Here is a 19,485-nt window from a genome sequence, read left to right on the forward strand (position 1 = left end):
TTTCTATACTGTGGTTTCCTCGTTAGTTATCTGCTAATTCCGAGAAACGTGAAGCCGTATGTTTAATTTCTGAAAAATTGGACTAGTATCACCCAGATTAGAGTCTTCACCTATGGACGCCGGTCGGAGAAAGTTCCTTTCACAAGGGATGACGAACATTTTCAGGACTAGGAAAAATGTGATCGTATCCACTGTTCAGTGACAAACGTTTCAGTTTGGTTATACAAATTATGCAATCTAACATAACTTTATATGCATAATGAAAACATATTTCAAGTGAGCGTAGAGTAATGATAACCGTTTCGCTATAAATTTACATGGGAATGGCCTTTCCATATTTAACCACATGCGAGAAAATACAGTGAAATCTTGTTAGGGATTTCCTCATAAAGACGATTTCTTGCTTAGCACACCGTAAACTCGGAATACCGTTCTCCAGTTTTCATTGATATTGCTGAATAACCCTGTTTGTGCTTGTATGTCACATTCCAATCAGAAGTTAGAAATTTATTGTGTTGAGTTATACAGTGAAGGGTACTGAATATGTCACATGATAGCCTATTTATGGATTAAGAACATCGTATTAAATCTATATAAAAATACCTCACTAATTTTCACTATTACCGCTTTGTACGATCACATTTTTCCTAGTCCTGAAAATGTTCGTCATCCCTTGTGGAAGGAACGTGATTTCCAACCCAGATTAGAGTCTTCACCTATGGACGCTGGTCGGAGAAAGTTGCGCAAAAATGAGAAATGGCCTTGAAGTCCTGAACTTTACGGGGTAAATTACACCCTCAGGAAGCAAGCAGTTACCCTCACGAAAGTTCAGCTTTGTTTTGTTTTGTTCTCCAGTTTTCATTGATATTGCTGAATAACCCTGTTTGTGCTTGTATGTCACATTCCAATCAGAAGTTAGAAATTTATTGTGTTGAGTTATACAGTGAAGGGTACCGAATATGTCACATGATAGCCTATTTATGGATTAAGAACATAATTGTGTGAAGTTGACTAGTGTGATCATATTATTGTGTAGACCCGTTATGGATACTGAAAATTTTGTGATACCGCTTACTAATGAAGACAAAATTTAAATCCAGAAAGTCGACAGGCATCCGTATCTTTCAACTGTGGTGCATATGTTGAAACTCGCACTTTCGGGTTTCGAATCAAATTTATCCAGTTGATCAAAAAGTTGTGGCATTCGAGGTGATGGTCAAAGCAATCCTCTCATGATCAAAGAGTGTGATCAGAAAACAATGTTTTATAACCCACTGGTCCAAAATATAAGGGTTAAGCTGACATTTGTTGTAGAAAGAGAGTGATTTGTAAATAATGCACTCATACTTTTATGGACCCCAGTGCAAATGTTTTTATATTTGTTGTCTGGTGTTCTACACACCATTCAATACACTGTTGTTACCGGTATTTAATAAGCCCCAACAGAAGAGATTTTCATATTTGTTTTCTTGTCTTTTTCACACCTTTTAATACTCTCATCTTTAGAAACGGTAGATAGCCTATATCTTTCACTGTACCCATACATACACAACGTAAAATACAGACATGTCGGAAAAAACATATCAAGTGTTTACATATCCCTTCTGGATAGTTCTGATTCGTGTATTCGATAGTACGTTTTCTCTCTTAACACATTATCTTTCCGTGTCCCCTGCAGAAACATCTGAACAAGGTTTTACTGAATAAACTAACTTCTAAAATGAGTCATCCACTATGCACCTTATTTTGAGGTGTATCACATTCTTAATTTCAGTACGGTACATAACATTAAATTAAGCGATCGTTTATTTCAGCCTCTGTTTCTAAAGAGGTAACTACTTTTATCGGCCACGTTATTTACGCATTTATTATGGAAATATATTCTCTTTCATTTTCAAATTGTATTTACAGAACTCCAGTCGACGAGTATTACTAAACGACTCTGACATCCCCTTTGAGTTCAAATGTTGAACTAGTGCACATAGCGCGAAAACTATATCGAAGATGGTCGTTCACGTTTAATATAATCGCTGGAGAGCATAAATTTCTATAACAGAAAAAATAACCCACGCTTAATCGGTCGTAATAAAGGATGTATAAGTGATAGGATTCTTGCTGTAACCGAAGGAAAATACACAATTTAATATAAGGATGCTCAAGGGACAGAAAATATCTGCCATTACAACGGAGTTCTCGCTATCTGCCGCATTCACTATAGTGGGCTTCTACTGTATTTGCATTCATCCAATCAGTGAGCCTCCAATTCGAAAACTGAGTTTTTTCATAAAACAGCCTACAAGACTGCACCCTTGGCTTTCAGAATGCACTAGCCATTTCCACAATACAACCTCACAGTTAGGAGATTTACATTTGAAGAGAGATTATGAAAAATATGTTACTTGATCTACGAAACCGTCTTTCTGATATTTCAAAATCTGATTCGACATTTCTACACACATCATACATTGAAATGTAATTTTCATAATATTTGACTTAGTTTATGCTCATATTCTGTGAATGTGCCTTTTATATTTCATTGTATGTTCTGACATTTCATTCCTGTTCCTCAGTACTTATATCACTTGATTGTGTTGGCAAAACACTATTTTTGGATATGTTCCTGTTTTAGGGAACCAGGATGAAAATAGGAACCAGTGTTGGATAGTTTTGAAATTGCTCCTTTTCTCTTTCAACTCACTGCTTTGCTTTTTACAAACCTGAATCCCACTGAATTTTTACTTTTCACTCATTGAGAAAATTAAAACACACACCCCCTTCCCAAGTACCTAAAAAGAAATATAATTCACTGATCCTGGCAGAACCTTATACATGACGCCATAAACCAAATGAAAGCTCTCTATTGTAAAAAATGTAAAACACATATGAATTGTTAATATACATAGTTACACTACAAAAATTCACCACCTCCTAAGAATTAAATTACTGACTGCTACCAATGGATAGGAAGTTTAACATCCATAGTTTCATACTACACAACATTGCACAGAATATGAAGTAATTCAAATATGTATACATGTTTCATTTATATATTTTCACTAGCTGATGTACCTGTGCTTCGCTACGGGATTCTCAGAAAGACTGGCTTTGTGGTCTTTCTAACTGAAGTCAACATAGGTCATTACAAAAATGTCAGTAGGAATGTAGCGATTAAAGGCAATGTTATCATATAAATTACTCGATCAAATGAAAAACTGCACATTTTCTCATTTTTAATGAACAATACTACAGTAATACCAATATAAATGGTCTGTTCTTGGGTGCCGATCTATCAGTCCAAAGTTCCAGAGCTGGAATGACCAGGCCGCAGACAGCCGTGATCACTCCTCTGCCATTATTTCCTTAAATATGCACACTGCTCATTCCAATCAGTGCCTCAGAGTAGGGATTGAATAGCTGGAATGCTATGATGAACCAGTGTGTTACATAACAGTAGTATCAGAAAATTTATGAACCAGAGGAATGGCATGCTAAAGAAGAAAGTTAACTAACTCCCCAGCTACTTTCCACCAATATTCAGGCAGGCTGTTACACTCGGTATGACCGGGCAAATTGGCCGTGTGGTTAGGGGCGCGCAGCTGTGAACTTGCATCCGGGAGATAGTGGATTCGAATCCCACTAGCAGCAGCCCTGAAGATGGTATTCTGTGGTTTCCCATTTTCACACCAGGCAAATGCTGGAGCTGTACCTTAATTAAGGCCAAGGGGCTTCCTTCACACTTCTATTTCTTTCCTGTTCCATCGTCGCCTTAAGACCTATCTGTTTTGGTGTGGCATAAAGCAAATTAAAAAAAAAAAATACTCGGTACACCGCAGTATCCCATCTATCGGAAATGAGTGGCATCAGAAGGCACAAAGCACATCGCAACAATGTTCAATGTAATGTTGATCAATTTTATGAGCTTTATATATTGTAGCCCTTCACATTTAGCTTTCTTTCGACTCTGCAATATTAGGGCGTCTTATAAAATTTATTTATCGCATAGACTGTAGTTCCTTATTCTCTGACTTGACATACCGATTTTCATTAAATTCTGTTTACTTATTTTCTCTTGACTCAGCGCTGATGTGGGCTTAGTAATAAAAATCCAAATTCATTAATATCTCTGTGATCATAGGTGGTACGGTACGGTAACAATGTAAAAGACATAAATGATCGGAAATTTAATAAATTTAATACATAACTTTAGTTATGTAGTACTTATCGATACGACCACTAATAACATAAATATTTGAGAATTAAATTGTGGGCCTATCCGTAAACTGCTATTTCACTCAGCGTGAATAAAATTATTTATGGCCTAGATTGTAGCGACTTCAGGCTACGAACAAGTGTTGTAAAGTGTTTTGTGGCCTGAAAACTGGAAGAGGAATTTCTGGAATATGTGATATCCAATTCAAAGATATTGTCACGAATCCAATTCAAAGATATTGTCACGGCAAAACAAATCTGGGCCTACAAGTGGCCACAACTGTCCAACAAGGGAAGGAGAGATCCAGGTTGATTCCCTCAAATCATTCTTATCCAGTTGTGTGTATGAGCAACACAAAGGTGCATACTCTGTGGGAATTTAACTTTAGACAGGGATTTCTGCTTTAGAACCGCACATGGTGGAAGTTTTCCATCAGCAGCTGTTACTGCAAACATTACCATGAATCTCATTTTTTATCTCCAGTCGTTGACACAATAACACTCGTTTTGCTTCTCTCATAGATTGCTCGACTTGGTGGCATATCAAATGTGATAGGACTCCCATCTGCATTTCCTGTTTAGGAAAGGAGATGACTGTTCTCGTTACAATTTCTTATCAAAAAACAACGTAAATCAATAGTCTTCTGGATGAAATCTTTTTGTCATCTTTGGCATAATGGCATTTCTCGTTGCAGAGGAAGATGATTTCTAATAAACTTTACAATCCATCCTAGGCTTACCTAAAAATCCAGTAAGCTAATCTCATGTGTTGCAACTGTTTCATGTCCTTTAAAATATAGCTTTTCATGAGAAACGGCATGTTCATCATTATGCATTGATATCACATATTCCAGAAGTTCCTCTTCTACTTGTGGTTAACTTATCAGTTTTCAGGCCACAAAACACTTTATAACACTCGTTCGTAGCTTGAATTGCATTTTTCTCTTTCCGTCAGTACTGCACGTTGCACTTAAGACACTTAAAACTTATGGATTGCTGCCATGAATCTCAGCGTAATTGATCATAATGAGTTTATACGATGCATACTTGCTCATTGTGATTTAATAACAAAACAGTTACGAGATCTAGAACACACATGAAGTATTTGCATAGAATTTGTGCTCATAACAGACTGCACAGAGCGTTACTCTGTCAAGTTGGCGCCGACTCTCGCCCTGAACTAGTCCAGTGCTACAGTTAACCAAATTTCTAAATGGAAACGCCACTACTTGCCACCTCTTTTTGCAACGCTCATGCAACTGCACCCCACTTTGAATGAAAAAGCAGGGTGTGTGAATTATGCAATAGCAAGAATTACACAGTTATTTAGAAGGCGGTGACTTGGCAAGTTTGATATGGTTAGAGGCTTATGATTTCATGGATGTTTTATGATTATGTTTGATTTGATATTATTAATGTGTGTTTTTGAAATTCTTTTTTTAAGTGAGTCTTTTACAATAGATGTGATTTGGTTGATTTCTTGAGCGTTCTCTGGCAATTTTGATATATTTGTGGTCCAGCATGTTTGTTTACATTATAACCAATTGCCACTGTGATCATAATATTATGTATCGAGGCTTAAAGAGTCGAAATTATCTCCCATGGTAGGATCATTTTTAGCTGCTCCCTCTTGTTTCAAAAATAATCAGTTCTGTAATTAGTGACCATTTGGGTGAATATATATACACACACACCTTCTTCAAATATTGATATATGTTGTTATTATTATTTGTTGCAACTCTTAACCTATCCGTGGAATAATACATTCCTACAGAGACCTTTCATCCGTGACCTTTTTAGGTCATTACTCAAGAGTGAACCAAATGCTCCAATTCCTAATACAGGCATAATTATGGATGAGAATTCAATTATTAATCTCACACGTTGCGGGTTTAGAGAATCTTACACATAACGACCCAGTTATCAAGATGAAATGCAAGCACTCTGGTTGTTATTTTCAAGGTGTCAGGGGTTTGGGCGTACACATCAGAAAAGCGCATCCGGATATCCAGAGACAAATTATTGTCGATCTACAAACGAAATATAACATTCCCCTCGGTCAGACGACATATTGAACGATGTACCACCTGCTCCCCGTATGTGAAATGCTGCGGACTTGGGCTCATTCAAGACTAATATGCATAACTAGGAGAAAAAAAAAAAATACTGGAGGCCCATATTCCAGGATAATATTATTAATTCCAAGTTTTTGAATTGGGTAAATGACTTCTCCAACTATCTTACGAAAGCAATTGATGTCTTCCCTGGACCTAAACACCTTGCCAGAAAGTGTTATGCCTTGAGGAAAAATAAAAACAACTTACACATCCAGAGAAATTATGCAGAATCGTCAAATCCCGAAAGACAATCAGAAAGAGATGGGGCAAGAATACAAGAAAAGTATGCATATCAGCTAACACAATTTCAATACTGCAATCAGAGAAGAAGAGCAGTCCGCAGAGTACTAGGAAAAAATGGAAAACAATGCAAAATTCCTATTTGTAACGTTGAAAACCATTTCTCTTCTCTGTATTCAACTAGCAACGATTGCTTATGAAATGATTATCCAAGTTCATTGTCCGCATCAAAACGAATCGCTTTGGATAACACCTATCAGTTCAACATCTCTAATGAAGAGGTCATTTTTGCAGTAAAAGGTATAGCTGTTGATACCGGCTCCAGGGCTTAATCTTTAGCATGCTGGCCTTTGGTCACAGGGGTCCTGGGTTCGATTCCTGGCAGAGTCAGGAATTTTAACCATAATTGGTTAATTTCGCCAGCACAGGAGCTGGGTGTATGTGACATCTTCATAATCATTTCATCCTCATCACGACGCACGGGTCGCCTACAGGCGTCAAATCAAAAGACCTGCATTTAGCGAGCCGAACTTGTCCTCGGACACTCCCGACACTAAAAGCCATGCAGCATCTCATTTTTCATTACATCGCTAGGACCAGATCTTTGAGGGTTGTGAAAGATGATTCTGTGTGTGATATTATTGCTACAGTAGGAGCGAGAATGTTAATAACGTCCCATGTCGCTCCATGTTTTCGAAAGGCAAGAACTGTCTTGGTATACAAGTCAGGCGATGAGAAAGTTGCGTCAAATTGGAGGCCCAATTCTATCTGTTCATTTTTGTGTAGGGTTATCGAGAGAGTTCTAGATTGCCGGTTGAGAGAATTCATGACATTCAGTGATAATCAGAAGGGATTCACTGCCTCACCCAGCACGATAAGTAATACTTCATTGCTACAGTCAATTCTGGCGAATGCAAAGAACGAGAAAACTGACGTACCTGTAGTCTTGATAATATTGGCCATGACCATCTGAGAAGATCTCTAGAAAATTCTGCTGCTCCATTTAAACTTGTCGAGCTAATTGTCTTCGTTCAAGAGAGCAATACAACTCAAATTAAAGCCAACAACTCGAGGACTAAGAGCATAAAACTAAGGAGAGGTGTTTTGCAAGGTTCGTCTACACTTTATAATATCGCAACGGACCATATTCTGAATGAACTCTCAGGGGAATTAGTAGCTAGGGAATATGGGTTTCCACTAGTAGAAGGTCTGAAGCCTCTCACAGTACTAGGATTTGACGATGACACTGTTTTCATTGGTTAAGACGAAGCTTTTGCACTAGATGTGACTGAAACAGCAATGAGAATATTCAGAGTGATAGGCTTGGAACGTTAATGTGTCTAAATCAGTGTCTATCAACATATCTAAAAGTCAGCTTACTGATGACCTAATGTCTGTCTTCGGTGGAGATATAAAAGCAATATCGCAAAATGAGTCCATCAGGTATCTTGGAGTGAACTTTTGGAATGGAATCACCTTTGACACATACAGAACGATGCAGGATCTACGTCTCAGATTGGAGTCTGTCATCTCTCCTTCAGGCAGACCAAAAGTTTACAGTCATAAATTCTTCCATATATCCAACATTGATTTATCCATTTCAGACAGTTGCACTGAACTCTATTCCTCTGAAAATTCTGAAAGACAGTGACAATGATAAAGTACACGCTGAAAGAAATCCTCCAGCTTCCTGCCGACACACCTGACAGTATGATACAACAGGGGAAGTTCAAAGGTCTACGACTTTTCCGATCACAGTGGGAAGCTGTCCAGCAACAGATTAGTGCCCTCGTTGCCCTACAAATAAATGGCAGCCCTTACATTTTGGGAAGTAGGCAAGTTGCTTTACTTCGCACCGACACAGATAGGTCTTATGGCGATGATGGGTCAGGAAACGGCTAATAGTAGAAAGGAAGTGGCCGTGGCCTTAATTAAGGTACAGCCCCAGCATTTGCCTGGTGTGAAAATGGGAAACCACGGAAAACCATCTTCAGGGCTGCCGACAGTGGGGTTTGAACCTACTATCTCCCGAATACTGGATACTGGTCGCACTTAAGCGACTACACCTGTCGAGCTCGGTGGGAAGTAGGCATCTCTCTGAGGAGAGTAACAAGTGCCTACAAAACCTACACATTTCACCTTGCGTCAACTTACTAAATTCCAAAACTGGCCTTTTGGATTCCAAGAACATAAGACAATTACTGAGAGATCAGGAATTCCAAGAATGGTGCCAGCTTCCGCAAAAAGGAAAAGGTGTTATCTTATTTAAAGAAAATCTTTCAGCGAACAGTTGGATAATACACCATGATGGTCTGTCTTGCGGTGACTCGTGATGCTCTAAAGATGACCGCTAACGTCGCAGCCGTTCGAGCCGTGCCAGGTAGGTCCCAGGACAATAACCGTTGTCGGCATTGCCACATTGAGATAGAAACTCTTTCTCATGTCCTGGGATACTGTCCCTATTGCGAAACCCTGCGACTTACTAGACACCATGCCATTCGAAGCTCCATCGCTCAGTCATTGCTAGATGCTCATTACACAGTGCACGAAAGAGGTCTGTGGAATGGTAGTACCCATAGGATTGATATGATAGCCTTCAAAAATAACACGAATGGATATATTATTGATCTTAGGGTTCGGTTTGAATCGCACACTTATCAGCCCAGTGAAGTACATGAGGAAAAGGAAAGGATGTACGAACCAACTATCCCCTTCTACCAGAGTAAATACGAACTGGATAATATCAATGTTGTGGGCCTCATGATCGGTGCAAAAGGAACAATTCCTAAGTTCTTCAAAGAATTCCGCTCAAGATTCAATCTATCAGAGTCGTTAATGAAAAATGTGGTCCTCAAAGCCTTGAAAGGTTCATTATCCATACTGAGGAATACACCATGATGGTCTGTCTTGCGGTGACTCGTGATGCTCTAAAGATGACCGCTAACGTCGCAGCCGTTCGAGCCGTGCCAGGTAGGTCCCAGGACAATAACCGTTCAACATATCGTCACAGAGTGCCCACTCCGAAGATTCAGTGGAACAATAACGGATATCCACGAGGCCAGTGATGAAGCTGTGAGTTGGCTAACAAAACTGGACATTCAGCTTTAGCAGCAATGCAGATATTGATGAGCTCAAATGTATAAATATAGTTAATAACCAAATTGTAACAATGTATCCTCATGCCATACGAAATAATAATAATTTATATAGTCATAAATATAGTCATAACCTCATGGGCAACCTCCTTATGGGGGAAGTGTTTATTCTCTCTGAATAAATGTATATAGGCTATAGTATGTAACAATCATTTTTATCAGAAGTGTTTTTCTGATTTTTTTTCTTTCTGTTTGATATCAAACTTAAGATGTAGAAACTCGCTCAAATTCTGTGTGAGATTTGGAAATTGTTACATATTCAAGAGTGAAAGGTGGTTGGACTCACGATATAAGTTAAAAGCAACTGACATGAAAGTAGTGAGATGGGAACAAGACAAGATTGTGCTCGGAATGAGAAGATAAAGGCTGAATGAGGAATGAACTGGATGGATGAAGCTGTGTGTATAGACCGGCTTTGGTGGTGGGGTCATGTGAGACGAATGGAGGAGGCTAGGTTCCTTAGGAGAATAATGGAGTCTGTAATGAAGGGTAAGAGAAGTAGAGAGAGACCAAGATAATGATGGTTAGACTTGGTTTCTAATGATTCAGAGATGAGAGGTATAGAACTAAATGAGACCACAGAACTGGTTGCAAGTAGAGGAATGCGGCAGCGGTTAGTAAATTCACAGAGGCCTGCAGATTGAACGCTGAAAGCCATAACAGTCTATAATGAAGATTATGTATGTATGTATGTATGTATGTATGTATGTATGTATGTATGTATGTACGTACGTATGTATGTAATGCATGTATGTATGCATGAATGTGTGGCATGTATGTACGTTCAAGATTGTATTAATGAACTGCAGTTTCTTATAATAACCAATGTTACTAGCTTTGCCATTCTCCCACTGTCTGCAGGAGGAACAGTTCTTAACAAAGGTGGAAGTGAAAGTAAAAATTCCTGATGAATTGAAACCATGGTTGGTGGATGACTGGGATTACATAACTGTACAGCGGAAGGTGAGTGTACAGTTAGTCTGTGTTACATATTTTCAAGGTCTATGGAATATTTTTTACTATTCTTAGATTTATATTTCTTCCCCTCCATGAATGTGGGATAAACTAGTTTTGTATTGTTTTTATTAGCTTTATTTTATAAGAAATTCTGTTTCCACCAGATTGTCCCCAACCTAATTTCTTATACAGGTGGTATGGCAATGATGATAATGATACCATCACCGCTGTGAGCTTGCATTCAGGGGATAGTAGGTTTGAACCCCACTCTCGGCAGCCCTGAAGATGGTTTGTCATTTTCTATTTTTCACACCAGGCAAATGCTGGGGCTGTACCTTCATTCAGGCCATGACCACTTCCTTTCCACTCCAACTTCTTTTCTATCCCATCGTAGCCATAAGGTCTATATGATCTGTTGGGGCAACATAAAGCAGATTATAAAAAAGAAAGATACCATCACCTTCCTTTGGTACCTTACATATCACAAGGACCTAAACCTATGTGATTTACAGTGCGATGGTTTTGTAATATTTAGTTTATTGATATGTTATAGTATTGAAAGTTTTGTCTACCTAGCCCTAAATTGCAATGGTAATTTGCATGCATCTCACCTGGAGGTCCGGGTTTGATTTCTGGCTTGTCCAAGGTTTTTAATCCTGGTGTAAGCATTTGATCATGATTCAACTTTGTGAAGTCTTTTTTGTTTTCGTTTTTTACGTCGCACCGACACAGTTAGGTCTTATAGCGACGATGGGATAGGAAAGGCCTAGGAATTGGAAGGAAGCGGCCGTGGCCTTAATTAAGGTACACCCCGGCATTTGCCTGGTGTGAAAATGGGAAACTACGGAAAACCATCTTCAGGGCTGCAGACAGTGGGGCACGAACCCACTATCTCCCGATTGCTGGATACTGGCCGCACTTAAGCGACTGCAGCTATCGAGCTCGGTTGAAGTCATTTTAATGAGCTATTTGCTTATCTGAAAACAAGGTCTTGCCTGTGGTTTGAAAGTCATATTTACAGCAGCCTGACTCTGTGAAACTTCCTGAAGTATATCTGGGAATTATACTACCTTTTGTGCTTGAGATCTCTTGTTTGAGGGCTTGGAAAATAAGTTATTTCTCTGAACATTTTATTTCAGTTACTACAAGAGAAATGATCACTAGCTGTTAAGATGAAATGTTACTGAAATTTCGATATTTGTTAATGTTAGCCTGATTTACAATAAAAATGGTAAAACTTATTATTGTATAAAATTTTTAAAATAAATTGTTATGACCTATTCCATGTTATGGACGACAGATAATTATCAAGCAGAAAATACCCTGCACACGTTATAGACGTAGATATATTGCAAATTATTTGGATCCTATGTTCTTTTATATTTTATTTAATATTAAAAAAAAAAATTTCTTTTAATATTAATAAAATGTATTTGTATTGTACCCATCTGCCACATAAAGGGTGCAGTATCTTAACGTTTCATGTTGAGTTTAATATGGTATGCCTTGAAACAGGTTGAAGCGCAACGGTACATTTCTGCAGACAATATACTGTTATGTCTTTCCTAACACCTCTTTTTTTTTTCTCCCTCTGATACAACACACATCGCCAGCTGGCGTATTTTTCCTTTTTTGTGGATGAAATCTCAGTGATGAAATGTGTCTCTTTTAGTCTTTTCTACTCCCCTGTGGGGATGGAACATTATTCATGGAGCTGTTTTGTCAGGCCGTGCACTACCACAAGACGGAATTCAAGGAGTGTCATTTTCCTTCCTCATATTCAGGGCTCTCCAAATGACTAGGCTGTTGTAAATAGTTATGTTCAACATGTGAAGGAACAATTACTTAATACTGCTTCAGTAAGTCCTGTGTGTGTTTGAAACCTACCATTCCATCAGTGTATCTATGAGGTATTATGTCCAGGCAATTGGTGCGTGCCCTCCGCATATCTGATTCCTCTCTCGACTATACAGGAACACACCTATTCATCTCCTTTTCTTTTTGCCAATTCAGCTAACAGCTTTCTAAATCACCTCACCAGTTTGAAATCAGTATCAATGTCATTATCTAGTACGTCTTCAACAATCTCTGACATAGCTTCTGAGTTACAAATATGCCCTATGCATCGCAAGCCACTCGACGTGTGTCTACTGGTTGAAGGCATAGTTACCAGTGATCTGGTATTCATAGTACTTTCCTCGCATTATATCTCTGCCATTGCTCGACTGTTACGTTTCTAAGAAAGTTAAAGGTCTAGTTGCTGTCAGTGCTTCTATTCGTATTTATATTATTTCCATCCACATTGTGAAGCTCGGAAATAGAAACACTGACAGCAACTAGATCTTTCACTTTCTTACAAATGCAAAAGTCATGCAGCGGCAGAGATGTAATGCGAGAACCGTACCGATATTACTTGTGTAGTCTCGTTCTATTTATTGGTCTGTATCTTTATTACAAGATAGACAAACAGATGTGTCAGACTGCAGCTGCTTGCTTTCGGAATTTGTAGCGAGACGCTAGCCAGCACATCTACTTGAGCACGAGAAAAATTATATTTCTGACAATAAACTCTATAAGTTTCTTTTATAATGCAAGCAGAAGTCTGACGGCGTAGATTGTACAGTCGGAACACAAATTTTTGATTGCTGTTGGCATTTTCCTGCAACTAACTTTAAAAAAAGATTCTTTGAGATGAAACTATAAATATAATACCTCAAATATTGATGTAATAAGTCTGTAACTTTCTAAATGCATAAAAGGAAGATTCATGATCACTCTACTTTTAGTTTCATAAAAATATCGCAAAACTGACCAAAGATTTTCCAGTTTCCAGTTTTCCAGTTAAATGTGCAAAGTGAAATCAGAAGCGTCTGCTGGGCAACTTTCTAGCACGGCAGGAAATTTAAATGGCCAAAGGTGAATGGGTTAATGTGAGGAATTAGTTTCTTCAAAGACACCTGGCACAACTTCACATTTTCTGATTTGTAACTTGGTTGCTGTTTTGGAAAGTCATAGATATAATTTGTAAATTTGTAGTATTATGTTTATAATGAATTAAAATGTTATATATTTTTAAGAACACTTTTGGTGTCACATCTTAAAAACAGTTGATTTTTGCATATGTTGACTGAAGGCGTTTCTGAAAGTTACCAGCCATTGTAAAAATGAGTACCATAATTTATGCACAACATATAGGTGTACTTTTGAAGTCATGTTAAAACTGATTTGTCTGGAGCATTTTGAATTGTAGAAGTAATTTGAAGAAAGAACAATGCTGGGGTTGGCATGCCCCATTAAGGAGCTGTGCAGATGTGATTTAAATACCTCTTCAGGATCTTCATAAATGACGGGATGAATATTGTGACCTTTCACAAATCTCTTAGTTCAGGGTTCTTGATGTTAAAACTGCACCTCAGCCGGTATCATGCGGAGATACAAGAGTCTCCACTCAAGGGACGTGAAAGTTCATTGAGTTGGGTCACAGGATCGTATGGTGGATTTATGTTGATTCGACTGACATGAGAAAACGATTGCTAATTACTATCCTAGTCTAGGTTATTATCACGATGTTCCTTATACTATGAAAAATGAGATCACCGAAAATATAACTTTCATGGAAGGATTTTCCGTTTAATGACTAAAAATATATTTTAAATGACAGCTACAAGATTAATAAAATGAAAACAACACAATTGAATGCACGTTAATTAAAAGAAAAGAAAACACCTAACTTCCAACTCTTGTTAATATCGCTTTTTATACTTCAATGATAGTATTGATTTATTTGGGAAAAAAATCAAAAGAAATCAATATCTCAGTGCTGAAGGCTTAAAAATTAAAATTCAGTCCATCATTCACTACATTTTAACTTCAAACTGATGGTCAAAGATTGTTGATTCTTGTTGGCTTGGCACGCCTATTCTGTCTCAAATGTCTCAACATCCCGTTATTATACTTAAATCATCGCTTATTTGTTAAAAATCTATCCAACAACTTGAACACACCGGTGATCTACGCTCATGATTATCATACAGGTCGAGAAAATGATCAAATAACATAAGACAACATCGTAATCTGTCAATCAACAACATTGAGCAAATAAGAAATGAACTCGATCTCTTCTGGGCTTCACCAGCATCTGCACCTAAATAATGGACATTTGAAAATATGATCAACACCAACTACAATGATTTCAAACTGCTGACATCGAGATGTCATTATTTTACTTCTCCTCCTCCCAACGTTTTTGATGCGGCCTAAACGACGTGGAAATAGTGTCATACTAACTTTACCTTTCCGTGTATTATTTTCAGTTCTGTTCCTTACTACTCCAAGTTTTATTTAAAAACATGTATTTTGAGCATTTCGCTCATAATCCTTCATTGAAACTAAGGGAAGTATGGACCTTGTATGTGCTGATCTCTACTCAGAAATTTTGTACTACGATGCTCCGCCCCTTGACCAATTAGAGCTCTCTCTTACGAACAAAGTTCCTCACCGATGCTAGTGGTGTGTGAGAGTGGCCATTATTGAGTGGAGCGTGGACCGAGATGAATCTGCGTTTGGTGTGTCTCTGGTGTGAGTGGGTTTCGCAGGCCGACATGGATGTTACATGAAGAAAATTGTAAGAGTGCTTCTCCTCTTGCCCTCATTTTTTAGTTCTTTTTTAAACAACGTGGGAACAGCACTAGTCTGTATGTCTATTATAATTTTTTGCCTTGATCTCTTCATTAAAAATGTGAGTATCAAAATGGCGTTATTGCGTCATCTCAATCCTGTGGAATTGTTCAGCAGTTTTAATAATCTTATTTTCTTCAGCTTCGATCAATTTGAGAATCTATTATGTGGTGAATGGGACTCTAAATTACTGTAAAAGTAACGACCTCGGCTTTTCAAAAAAAAACAAAAAAAACAAACTATTATTATCTTACAATGTAACTTTTCGAGGTACTGGTAAAATATTCTACAGATGAATCTGGGGTGAAGTTAGGCTATCTAATCTCTCATGTAGAAAATTCTGAAGTCCTTGTAAAGTCTAAATTATTTAATCTTATCAAATCACCACAAATGGAATTAGTTTTAAAGCATTCGAGTTCTAACCAAGTGGACAGTAATTTTATTTAATCTTGGTCTTGTTTATTTTCCTTGATTTATTCTTGGTTCTTTATGTGTAATTTCATTCCTTGTTTTGTTCGGGCTTCGGTTTCCATGGTTACCTTTTGCCATGCTTGATACATGGTGTTGGTGTTTTACTATGACAATGGGTCTTGTTTTGGGATATTTAAAAAAAAAGGTAGAGATTCTTCTGATGTGGATGATGTTGGTTTATTTCTCTGACTCTTCCGCCTTGAAGTAATGATTATTATTTCTGTTTGATTTTCCTTTACCTTTATGAAACTTTGTGCTCGCATTGGGGCAATTTTATTTTAAATGTCCGGTTAATATTTACTACCGGTATGAAGTGTCGTGTTTATTTTATCTGAACTGTCCGTAATCTTTTCCCTGGTTCGTAAAGTTTTTTTTCTATGATTAATTGTGAACAGATGTTATTTACCCCTTCACCTTATCACTGGTATGTTGAGGCCTAATTCATGTTATGAAATAATTTATTCTCTTTTGCGTTGGTCGACCACGATATATTATAAATTATATTTTTCCTTGGTATGTTAATTCAACCTTATCTTCCGCTTGTTAATTTTTCCTGCGTTGTGGGTTTTCATTCCTAATATTAAAAAAAAATCATTTACTAAATGAATCTTATTTAAATTATCAAAGAATATGTTGTTCTTCCTTTAATTAATTGGTACCAGGTACAATTTGACCTTCCATGGGTTTTGATGTGACACCCTTTTATTAGTTGAGGTAAGTTTCTTCCTTGTTTATTTTGTTGTTGTTGTTTCATAATCTTTTCCCTGGTTCGTAAAGTTTTTTTTCTATGATTAATTGTGAACAGATGTTATTTACTTCACCTTATCACTGGTATGTTGAGGCCTAATTCGTGTTATGAAATAATTTATTCTCTTTTGTGTTGGTCGACCACGATATATTATAAATTATATTTTTCCTTGGTATGTTAATTCAACCTTATCTTCCGCTTGTTAATTTTTCCTGCGTTGTGGGTTTTCATTCCTAATATTAAAAAAAAAAAATGATTTACTAAATGAATCTTATTTATTTAAATTATCAAAGAATATGTTGTTCTTCCTTTAATTAATTGGTACCAGGTACAATTTGACCTTCCACGGGTTTTGATGTGACACCCTTTTATTAGTTGAGGTAAGTTTCTTCCTTGTTTATTTTGTTGTTGTTGTTGTTTGTGGGTGTCTAATTTCGTTTCCTGTTTTGCCTTGGTAAACTAGCTAAATTGTGTTCCAGCTAGTTGTTTCTTAATGTTACTGCCGTTATCGTAGTTTGTTTTGGGTTGATCTACGTAACGGGACACTACAATGACTCTGCAGCTCTGGTGTCCTCCGCGAAATCAACCTGTAAAACTACATCAGCTCTAAGCATCAAACTCAATAGGCTATAAAAGAAATTCAGCTAGCAAGAGGAATTGATTTACTCACCATATATGAATGAAAATCATATACACCCCTTGTGACATGGTTCTCAACTATGCAGTATTATTACTTCGTGAAGATCTTATATCAATCCAATACTGTGCGCAAACATCTACATTGTCTTTAATTAATATAGTTTAGACGATCATACTATCAGTGTTCTTGAAATACCCTGAAGTAATATTATAAATACCGCCTCATGCCTAAATAATTACCATTCATTATAGCAATATCGAATCCACACGCATGACTAATTCAATTCCTACCACAATAAATTTCATCAGGACTTCTATAACGCATCATTCTATAAAATGCATAATCCCAATGACACAATCACGACAATTCATATAATATCAACCATTTGCTTATTTTGACGATCCTATCATAATAAACATTTCATCACATCACATATGTCATGCTCAACAAACTCTTATTTCATTAGGAAAATATATTCAGGCACTTCACGTTACGAAGACTACTAATCCCATCGCCGTATTAACGCAATATTGTCGTAACAACATCACAATTACGTTCCCGAACACTGTACTCAACATAAGAATATGATCGCTGATACCTCTAAATTACACACATTATGATTATCACTTCCTTCTAATGTTCGAATCACGAATTAGAGATATCTTCATAATGACACTATTTTAATACGAATGTTATCCATGCCTGAGTCTATCTGTATAACCTTGCTAGCGTTTGCTTAGATTTACATGACACAGCGCACAATATCTCGCGATTCAGGATCATTTACAACACAATTTTACAACACTCTTATCCACCGTGAAGCAATGATTGACAAGTAGAACGGTCGCCTTCAAGTTGTATAATATGGCATGTCACAAATTGACATACAGAAAAAACCTACTACATTACTTAAAAAAAAAATACGGCTACATAGCGGGATAATAAGACATTGACTTGGGGTACTCATCCTTCGTTGGCTTCGTGAAGAAGACACCTCTCATCCACCAGCATTTAAATTCTAACCATTGGTGTCCATCTCAGCTCTCGTCAGACCTTTCGAGATCCTGTTGTTATTTAACTAGACATGCTGGAATTCATAGACTTCTCGTAATCATATCCAATGGTTTCTGGCTCCATATTACCTGAAACTTATAATTACTCGTTAAAGTAGGGTTACATGCATTAATATTATTTACAATACTCGTATACAACACTTGCCTTGATATTATCATAAAACAAAATACGTATTTTGTTGTACAAAGGTTGTTCTCGTTATAATCTGTTAATATTACATTGTGATGTAGCTTCTCGTCTGATTTCTTTCGCTCCATGTGCAACAACTCTAATCCTCCTTGAGTTATTTTTCTTAACAGAACTGAAGCCTACTCTTATTTGAAAAACAAAATCTCATACCATATTACAATAATAACAGCCGGTTTGCTTTTAGAAAACTTCTCCATATTTCCCAGCTTCCATATGTTTTTCACAATCAAACACCTGACTTCTTAACTCATTGAGGACCATGGATGGCGTAAGACGTTTAAGCTTGCCCCTATGCTGCGGGCCGTGGACGGCGTAAGATGTTTACTGTTCCGCGCAAAGCAATGCCATTTATATTCGTCATCTCTGCATTCTTACACCTTATTCAGCGTTATTGGTTGTAGCAGGAAATTGGTTGACCTTTTTAAAATAATCCTCGCGTTGAGTGGGCTCATGTTTATCTTAGCTGTTTTGGCGGGAATATCTCAGCGCTTCCTCGCGCGTCAAGACGGTACTTGAGATTCCAATGCAGTGCGTGTCGTTCTTACCGAGTGTAGTATAATGGCTTATAAAACAAAGTTTCTTACGGAAGATTAATTACCAGATATTGTTCACAATGATTATTCTGGTGATGAACTTATTCCTGAAATAGGCTCAGATAGTGAAAGTGAGAGTGACGAGGAAATTCCGATTCCCGAATCCGATAGGCCTATAGGGAAAAGTGAAGTGCCTTATACATATCATCCTTGTTATTGTCCACCTGTTCCACCATTTACAGAGAATTCAGGTATAAATGTTCAAATTGAAAATAAGCAGGATATTTTGAGTTGCGTGAGTATTTTCATGAATGACGAATTTTATCAGCATGTGTGTGAGCAGACCAATCTATACGCGAGTCAAGTGATAAGTGCGGTGCCCCGGCCTTTCACAAAGAATTCGATCATGCAATCGTGGAAACCGATTAGTCCAAAATCCTGACTGTACTGGACCGAAGACCCTGTTTTTCATACT

At 37.4% G+C, this 19,485-nt stretch overlaps 1 protein-coding gene across 3 annotated transcripts in view; it reads left to right on the forward strand.

Moving 5' to 3' along the window:
- The window catches only part of MRG15 (MORF-related gene 15), a 136,254-nt gene that overhangs the window by 51,897 nt on the left and 64,872 nt on the right, over positions 1-19,485 (forward strand). For all 3 annotated transcript variants that reach the window (XM_067137140.2, XM_067137139.2, XM_067137141.2), the window contains exon 5: positions 10,583-10,684. In XM_067137140.2, coding sequence (XP_066993241.1) covers positions 10,583-10,684 — 102 coding nt within the window. The remainder of the gene's footprint in view (positions 1-10,582; positions 10,685-19,485) is intronic.

This window comes from Anabrus simplex, chromosome 1, assembly GCF_040414725.1.
Source record: "Anabrus simplex isolate iqAnaSimp1 chromosome 1, ASM4041472v1, whole genome shotgun sequence".
Lineage (NCBI taxonomy): Eukaryota > Metazoa > Arthropoda > Insecta > Orthoptera > Tettigoniidae > Anabrus > Anabrus simplex.